This window comes from Puma concolor, chromosome E1 (assembly GCF_028749965.1).
Source record: "Puma concolor isolate L17-30 chromosome E1, mPumCon1.1.hap2, whole genome shotgun sequence".
In the NCBI taxonomy this organism is placed as follows: Eukaryota; Metazoa; Chordata; class Mammalia; order Carnivora; family Felidae; genus Puma; species Puma concolor.
In genome coordinates, this window is record NC_141680.1 from 43,346,145 (window position 1) to 43,355,556 (window position 9,412).

Consider the following 9,412-nt stretch of genomic DNA (forward strand, 5'->3'; position numbering starts at 1 on the left):
ATCTCTGTTGTAGTTTTGCAGAACATTTAAAACACTCCTCATCAGGGAAAATATACAGCCTTTACAGTAACTCTCTCAGACCCGTGCTACTCAAAGTGTGGTCTGTGAGCAACAGTATCCGCACCACCTAGGAGCTGGTTAGAAATCAGAATGTTGGGTACCACATCATACCTACTTACTGTCTTAGTTTGCTATGGCTGCCATGACAAAGTTCCATAATCAGGTGCTTAAATAACAGAAGTGTCTTTTCTCACAGTTGAGGAGGCTAGAAGTCCCAGTTCAGCATCCAGCCTGGTAGGGCTCTGGTTAGGGCCCTCTTGCCTCAGAGATGGCCACCTTCTCTACATGATAAACACACAACATGCTCTGGTGCCTCTTATAAGGGAACTAATCCCATCACAAAGGCCCCGTTCTCATGACCGTATCTAACCTAATTACCACCCCCAAAGGCCTCAGTTCAAAATACCATCACACTGGGAGGTAGGGCTTCAATATATAAACAGAGTGGGGCACAATTCAGTCTATAGCACCTACTGAAACAGAATCTGCATGAACTGGAGATTCATATGTACATGAAATACTGAAAAGTGATGCTCTAAGTCACATACTTTGGAAAAGAAATGGCAGTCAATGACCAATTTGTACGTGTCACTTTGTGTGTTATCCGAGGAAGATATTTCGTATCCAACTGGCTTCCTGGGTCAATTTCTTTGTTGTTATTGGTTGAGATAAACTAATTTAATATCATTATCACACTAGCTGCCAAGTATTGAGGTCTTTGTATGAGTGCTTTGGTGAATGCTTCACACATTTAACCTTATTTACTTCTCATAACAACCATGCGAGTTAAGTATTAGCTCATTTGGCAGATGAAGAGGTTAAGGTTGGAAAGATAAATAATTTGCCCAAGGACTCACCGGAAAATGTTAAAGTCAGGGTTGGAACTCATCTTCCAAGCCAGTGGTCCTCATAGTGTGGCCCCCAGACCAGTACCATCAATATTACCTGAGAACTTGCTATAAATGAACATTTTTTAAAAATGCACGTTTTAAAACATTTTTTTAACATTTATTTTATTTGAGAGAGAGAGCATGCAAGGGTGAGTGGGGGAGGGGCAGAGAGAGGGAGACAGAGGATCTGAAGCAGGCTCCATGCTGGGAGCACAGAGGCTGACTTGGGGCTCGAACTCATGAACCATGAGATCGTGACCAGAACTGAAGTCGAGTCGACTGCTTAACTGAATGAGCCACCCAGGTGCCCCTAAATGCACGTTGTTAAAAAAAAAAAAAAAAAAAAAAGTAGTCTCCATGCCCAACACGAGACTTGAACTCACAACCCTGGGATTAAGAGTTGGATGCTCTATTGACTGAGCCAGCCGGGTGCTCCTAAATGCACATTTTGGGGCCTGTGAGCCCGACACCGACCGAATCAGAAATTCTGGAGGTGGGACTTAGCAATCTGTGTTTTATTAAGTCCTCTAGATGATTCTGATATACTCTTAAACTTGAGAACCACTTTTTGAAGCCACACTCCCTCTCAGTGTATGCAAGACAACATGGAGGGCTTGGCAGAGAAACCTCCCATCAGATGAGAAAGACCGAATCAAACATATGAGGTCACCGGGGATTGGCCCCTGTTGTGAATGCTCCAAGCAGCCCACCTGGCTTGGATAACTGAGCTGTCACCCTGTTCCCTCTGGAGCATGGACCCGGCTTTCTCCCTTTGCTCCTCTTCACTGCCTTTCTAAGTTTGGTTGTTCCTTGTTTCCAGGACATTATCACTCTCCTGGGGCTCCCGCTCCTGTTTCTTGCTGACCACCCAAAGCCCCTCCCCCAGCCAAGGCCTCCCCTGAGTGCCAGGCTCCTGTGCAAATGGACACTGCACATCCACCCCACGTGGATCTGTCCCCACAGACACTGAAAAATGGCTACAACTTCATAAGTTCCCCAGCCTTCCTCCTGCTTCAGCCTTCTCTGCACCTGTCATTAGGGCCTCAGTCACAGTATGGCAAATGTAATTGAAATTAGATTTCTTGCTCAAATAATGTTCATTTACATCTGGTCCACCTCCACAGAAAAACTTGAAGAGGGTGGGTTTTTCATTCCCAACCTCGAACTGTAGGAAAGGCCCTATCTCAAAGGAAGACTTCAGAAGGAGGTAGAGGAACCTGTGTATTTAACCCCCCCACTCCTCCACTTTTCCTCAGGGATCAGGCAGTGACAAGCATATCCACCAGGGGGCAGCATCTACTGCTTTCTAACCCTGAGGCTGGGCCCTGGGACTGGGACTGGGTTTGGGGAGTCTTGAATCTGAAAGCGCAGCCTGTAGGGGAGAAGGGTGCCTGTGGGGCCCTTAAACACACATTTCCCCCCCCACATTCATTCTAAGAGGTAGGGTGTGTTTTCTCCCTTTTGTTCTTGAGGAAACAAAGCTGGGATTTGAAAAATGGGTCTTTGTGGGGTGACTGGCTGGCTCAGTGGGTAGAGCACGCCACTCTTGATCTCAGGGTTGGGAATTCCAGTACCACGCTGGGAGTAGAGTTGATTTAAAGAAAAAGAAACAAACAATGAAGCATGCGTCTTTGTGATTCCCAAGCTGCCAGCTGCTTCTTGGGCATCCGTCTTCTTCACTCCTGCAGACTCCTCTCCTCCCTTCATTTGTGCCCTGAGACAGGTTAGGGTGCTGTGGGGAAAAGGATGTCTTCAGCCATTTCCTCAAGGAGCTCCTTCCATTCCCTATCATCTGCTATTCCTGAGTATGGGTTATCGGTGGGGTAGGGACCTGGAATCACCATACCCCCTTGTTACATGCTGAGGAAACCTAGGCTCCTGATGGGGGGTAAGACTTTTCTAAGCCAGTCTACTACTGAGGGACAGGACTCCCCATGACTCTCAGCCCAGGGTTTCAGCATGCCAGGCTGAGGGGGTCTTCTCTCTCCAGTGTCATCTGCACCCCTGGCCTCTGTTTTTCCTCCTCTCAGAAGACCCTCATCCTCAATTAAGACCTGAGAGTTCTGGGGCGCCTGGGTGGCTCAGTCAGTTAAGCATCCGACTTCGGCTCAGGTCGTGATCTCGCGGTCCGTGAGTTCAAGCCCCGCGTCGGGCTCTGTGCTGACTGCTCAGAGCCTGGAGCCTGTTTCGGATTCTGTGTCTCCCTCTCTCTCTGACCCTCCCCCATTCATGCTCTGTCTCTCTCTGTCTCAAAAATAAATAAACGTTAAAAAAAAAAAAAAAAAAAAGACCTGACAGTTCGACATTACCCAGACTTTGCCCAGAAATGCAGGGTTTTATGGGCATTCCTGGCTAACCCACTATCAACAGAACCCCCAAGGGCTCAGGAACCCCAGACCAGGAAACTCCCAGGCTAAGGGTGGATGCTCGGTTCCCATACTCAGGGACACCCCTCAGTACATCAATCATTCTGTCACGCATTCATGAATTCCCGCAAGGTTTCCTGACTGCCTCTTGTGTGCCAGGCACAGTGCTGGGCACCTGAGAGCTATAGATGACAAGAACCAGCTCCTGGGCTCAAGTTAGTCTGGTGTGGAGACAGCTCTGAGGAAGAACAATGACATAGCCGCTGGAATTTCATCCAGGAAGGGGAGCAGGGGAGGGCCAGAGAGAGGTAGACATAATCTGAAGCAGGCTCCAGGTTCTGAGCTGTCAGCACAGAGCCCGACATGGGGCTTGAACTCGTGAATTATGAGATCATGACCTGAGCTGAAGTGGGACGCTTAGCTGACAGCCACCCAGGCACCCCTGCAATTATATGCTTATTCATTGCCTGTCTCTCCTCACTCCCCACTATAATGTACATTCCATGCAGGCAGGTCCTTATCCTGGGCTGTATGCTCTGAATCTAACAGGCCCTCCGTATATGATTGTTCAATGGACGAATGTTCAAATGTTCTCTGTAGTGAATACCCCAATACAGTAAGTCTTGGGCTGTGATCTTGTGGAGAGAAAGGGCTGCAGAGGTGAGACTGCCAGGAAGGAAGATGGTCATTAGTGGAAGAAGGCTTCCAGGGTGGAGGGGGGTGGGTGGAGGGAACTGGAGCTCCTATTTAAAGGGGACAAATTGGGGTAAGCCACTGGCTCAGTGCTGCCCTGACAAGCTGGGCCCCTTCCTTCACCTCTCCCTGCCCCACCTCCTCCTTCCCATTTGTTCATCAACACCTCTGGCAAACAAGAAAGATGAAGGTGGGCTGGGATTGCCAGCTTCGTTGCTTTTATGAGATAATCAGGTGACAATTTCCATGGTGGCTGTGAGGCCCAGGAGATACAGGAGAAATGTTCAAGAAGTTTCAAAGGTTGCAGAAGAAACATACAGTGATCTGTGTGTTTTTTGCTTCTGTATGTTTTCAGTTTCACAGCCATTGCAACATTTGCTCAGAACCAAGTTTGGCCGATTTCTAGCAGGGTGACCTTGGACAAATTACCTAAACTTTCAGTGTTTCTGTTTCTTCTTTTTGGAGTAACCATACTTACTTCTTGGGTTGAGTTGTGTATTAAAAAAGGAAACGTATGGGGCACCTGGCTGGCTCAGTTGGCGGAACATGGGGCTCTTGATCTCAGGGTCGTGAGTTCAGGCCCCAGGTTGGGTGTAGAGCCTACTTAAAAAAAAAATGAAATGAAAACTTTAAGAAAATTGAAAAGGAAAAGTATGCAGAATTCTCAGACCAGAGCCTGGCATGCAGTGGCCACTCAACACGGTACTGGTTTCCAACTTCGTGGACTGCTCTGTCTTCCCCTTTCCTAACAGAGGCCACCTCTGTGTTTTAGCTCCAGTGGCAATCTGCCACACACTAACATGGAATGTGACGCTAATTTCCCAAGGTCTTGATGTTTTCAGGGATTCAGGGAGGCTCCCTGCATTGCCGGGACATCAGGTGGCCGGGTCTGTAGGAGGGAGGGGAAGAAGGAGGTCACAAGGCAGTCTGGTGCTAAACAGATGGGAGGTTAGCAGGCAGGAAAGGGCTAGGTCCTCCTGTCTAGCTGTGACTTCCCCTACTCTTTTTCTTTCTTTCTTTCTTTCTTTCTTTCTTTCTTTCTTTCTTTCTTTCTTTCTTTCTTCCTTCCTTCCTTCCTTCCTTCCTTCCTTCCTTCCTTCCTTCCTTCCTTTTTAAACATTTTTAAACGTTTATTTATTTTGAGGGAGAGAGTGTGCGAGCCTGAGAGAGTGCACGCAAGGGGAAGGGGCCCAGAGAGAGGGACACAGAATCCCAAGCAGGCTTCTCACTGTCAGTATAAAGCCCAACTCAGGGCTCGGATCCGCAAACCGTGAGATCATGACCAGGGCTGAAGTCAGACGCTTAACTGACTGAGCCACCCAGGTACCCCCTCCGCCATTCTTTTTCTGATCCCCCTAAAATATAACCTTTAAAATAGCTTAATATTGAATCACATAATAAATGTAAGAATCCAGCCTCCTGGCAAAAATGGAAATATTCAAGTCACAATCTTATTCTCCCTTGATCTTCCTCCCCTCCTTCAGTTTAACCTACCTCCCTGAGGGTCATCACTGATATCCTTTTGGTCACACTGTCCCCTGGTGACATCTCCTTTTAAGGGCTGCCCGGAGTGTATCAGGCTGAAATGGCTGGGGGGATGCCACTCAATCCTGTCCCTTCCTCACCAATCCCACACAGGACTCATTAACTTACAGAAACCTTTCCAAAAGCTTCCAGTTCACACTGTCTGTCCCTCCTCTGAAGTCCTACAAGGACATATCTCAGATTTACAAAGGTCCAGTGTTCCTTGCAGTGGCCAGTCTTGTTTTTTTTTTTTTTTTTTTTTTTTTCACTAGAGTGTGAGCCCTATGAGGCCAGACTATATTCCCATAGTCTCTCTGGCAGAGCACACAGTATGAATGAGGTCAATAAAGTCCTATGGAGTGAAGAATTCTCTCTTTAACTATTTGAACAAGGGGGCCCTTGGGGTATCTGCTTCTGGTCAGCACTCTAACCAGCACCTGAAGGATTTAAGCTGAGGATGCCTAACCTATAGCCTCCTTAATGAGAGAGAACGGATAGCTATGCCATCAGGGGCCCAGACCAGACTCAGTTCCTAGGTTAGCCACTTCCTGACTAGGCAACCTAAGACAAGTCACTGAACCCTTCGCAATTTTCTTTCCCCGTAGAATGCAGACAGCACCAGTCCCCACCTCATGGGCTGCTGTGAAGATAAATAGTGGTAATGGGTTTAGGCTTAAGCTGTCTTATGATGTTCCAGGTTTACACAGGTTTGAACACTGACTTAGGAAAGATAAAGAAGTAAGATTCGTCAGCGTCTCCAGTAGACCCTGGCGGAGGGAGTGTACATGTGGAGTGGCTCTCTCTCTCTCTCTCTCTCTCTCTGGGGGAGGAGTATGCCGTGGTATAGAGTACTAAGCTCTTTGCCTCTCTTTCTTAGTTAAACGCTGCCACAGTTGTCTCTCCCATTTTCCATCCCGAGTTTACCTCCAAATATTAGAATATGGTAGAAGAGATCAAATAAAACGGTCACCAATTGACCAGACGACCATCCATGTGTTGTCTGGGTTGCAGTGCACGTATCTCCCTGCCCCGCCCCTCCCCGCCCTTCCCCGCTGCCGCGGGACTGCTGATTGGCCCAGGCTGCGTGACGTCAAGGGGGTTTTTAAGGACGAGTCCCAGGACCGCTCCGCAGTGGCGGCGGTGGCGGCGCGCAGGCGGCGGCCACCGCGGTACTTCGCTTGGAGTCGGGTGGCTAGTCCGGAGAGACGCGGGGAGAGTGCCGCTGACGGAAGGTAAAGGGGCTGTTCTGGCGGTGCTGAGGTGGCCCCGGTGCGGGACCTGGGGAGCTGGAGTCGGCGATCCGAGCCAGGCGAAGTGTTACGGGACGGTGGGAAGGGGGTCGCGGTGTAAGGAGAGGCGTGTCAACTGCCTGGGGACGTGGAGGGCTGGTGGGAACGGGCCTTACTCTCTGTTCTCAGCGCCCGTACCCTAACTCTTAATTTGGGAGCTCCGCCCGACCTGCCCATTCCTGCGAAGATTCTCGCCTGGGGAATAAGGGTCTCTGCGCCTGCTACCGCGCCGCGAGAGCTCGGGGAAGAGGCTTGGGAAGCCAACCGTCGAGGTCTCACCCCCCCACCTGTGTCCAGGACCCGGGGGTTTCTCTAGGTCTCATCGCCCCCGAGAGAGGGGAGCACCTCTGTTACACTGGTAGCTGCTTATGCTTAAAAAACAAAACAGAACAAAACAAAACATGGAATTTTAAAAAGGAAGGACGGGCGGCAGATTTAGGAAAGGATCTAGAAGTTGCAAATTTCGTGTATATTGTTAAATGTCCCCCTTTTTCTCCCATGACCTTTCCTTGTTCAGATAACCCAGCTGTGGTCTCCAGAGCCTGCAGATCGAAGCCACGTCCTTGATTCTACCGTGTGCCCCAAGACCTGCACCTTAGCTGCAGCTCACCATGGGGAACCACTTGACAGAGATGGCGCCCACTGCCTCCTCTTTCTTGCCCCACTTCCAGGCCCTGCATGTCGTGGTCATTGGGTTGGACTCTGCTGGAAAGACCTCGCTCCTTTACCGCCTCAAGTTCAAGGAGTTTGTCCAGAGCGTCCCCACCAAAGGCTTCAACACAGAGAAGATCCGGGTGCCCCTGGGAGGGTCCCGCAGCATCACCTTCCAAGTGTGGGATGTTGGGGGGCAAGAGAAGCTGCGGCCCCTGTGGCGCTCCTACACACGTCGGACAGATGGGCTGGTGTTTGTGGTGGATGCCACCGAGGCTGAGCGCCTGGAGGAGGCCAAGGTGGAGCTGCACCGAATCAGCCGGGCTTCGGACAACCAGGGTGTGCCTGTGCTGGTGCTGGCCAACAAGCAGGATCAGCCTGGGGCACTGAGCGCGGCAGAGGTTGAGAAGAGGCTTGCAGTGCGAGAGCTTGCGGCAGCCACTCTCACCCACGTGCAAGGCTGCAGCGCTGTGGATGGGCTGGGCTTGCAGCCGGGCCTTGAACGCCTGTACGAGATGATCCTCAAGAGGAAGAAGGCAGCCCGGGTAGGCAAGAAGAGACGGTGACCCGAGGCTGTCCCCTCCTCAGCAGTAGGGGTCTCCACACTTGGACAGCCAGGCGGAGCCTGTGGCCCGTCACTCAGCTCTGGGGTGCGGGACCTGTCCACCTCAGTGAAGGACCAAGGAGCACATTGGGGGTCCTGTTTTGGTGCAGCACTGGGGAGGGGATGGGAGAGGGGAGGTCTCATATCCTTCCCGCATCCTCACCTCCGGAGAAATGGGGGCTGCAGGACTGGGGAGGCTTAAATGTAAACTGTGACTCTACCTCGACCCCATTTCTTCTTTTTCTTCTCTGGCTTTTCGATTAGATATGTTTTGGGGCAAAAGAAGGTTGTTTGGAGAATGCATCTGGGATGAATGAGGGTTATCCCTCCCCTGACCCCCCCCAAACTGGGGTGTCTCTGCAGGCTGCTTTTCTAGGGATGCTAGTCACAATAGTCTTTATTTTTGTGTCTGTGTGAATGTGCCAAGAACCCCTCCACATTTGTAGATCCACAACTGTTTTTATAAGCTGTGTGTGTCCTCTGTATTATTATTAACTATTTTTTAGCATTTGCATATAAGTTATTAAAGACTGATGATGCTGTAGCTCTGACCTTGGTCTGGCATTTTCCTCTCTCCTTACCTAGCCCCAGGAGTAGTCCTGGATTTCTATGTGGGTGACAGGAATGGGGAGGGGGAGCCTATCTTGAAGCTGAACTTGCAAAGGAAACACTCCTCTAAAAATTAGATTGTGTGTTTATGGGATGGCTGGTGGAAATTGTAGATGGAGTTGAAACGCCCTCCCACCTCCCAAGCTATTACCTGATTTCTGCAGTTTTGGGGGTACCCCTTCTTTCTCCTGCTTTCCTCCCCTCCCCTCCTCCCTGGCTCTTACTTGCCCCTCATACCAGCTGGTCCTTGGGGACACTTCTAGGTCTATATAGGTAAATCCTCAAGGAGCCATTCTATTCTCATCCTCCCCCACTCCCCAGCAAATCCCTCCCCTCTCCCCGCCCCCCCCCCCCCCCATTCCCAGATCAGGCTGATCTGATTTTTTTTTCCACCTTGGGGATCCTGTGAGAATGGAAAGTAATTCCTTCCTGGCTTTAAGCCATCTCTGTGTGCTCAGTCCTGCTGACTGCAACTCACCAGTGGCGGCAGTGGCAGCGGCTGGTGCTGGGGAGGCCTGGGCTGGATTGAGCCAGCCTGGCCCTGGTGACTAAGCCGTGAGTTGCCCAGCTCTGGGAATGGTAGCTGTCCCCACCAGCGGGGCTGTAGTAGCAGTGGGTGTTTGTGCCTGGTGGGAATGTGGACTGCTAGACTCCCACCCCCCACCCCCCGGGGAGGAGGGGGAAGGTGTAGGCCACCAACAGCAGTGATAAGAATAAAATGCTAAT

The 9,412-nt window shown here is 50.5% G+C and overlaps 1 protein-coding gene across 1 annotated transcript; it reads left to right on the forward strand.

Moving 5' to 3' along the window:
- The first annotated feature begins 6,667 nt into the window (after positions 1-6,667).
- ARL4D (ARF like GTPase 4D) lies at positions 6,668-8,628 on the forward strand. The gene is made up of 2 exons (XM_025917610.2): positions 6,668-6,765; positions 7,340-8,628. The coding sequence occupies exon 2, from the start codon at positions 7,434-7,436 to the stop codon at positions 8,037-8,039; it is 606 nt and encodes a 201-aa protein (XP_025773395.1). The 5' UTR covers positions 6,668-6,765; positions 7,340-7,433; the 3' UTR covers positions 8,040-8,628.
- The last annotated feature ends 784 nt before the right edge of the window (positions 8,629-9,412 follow it).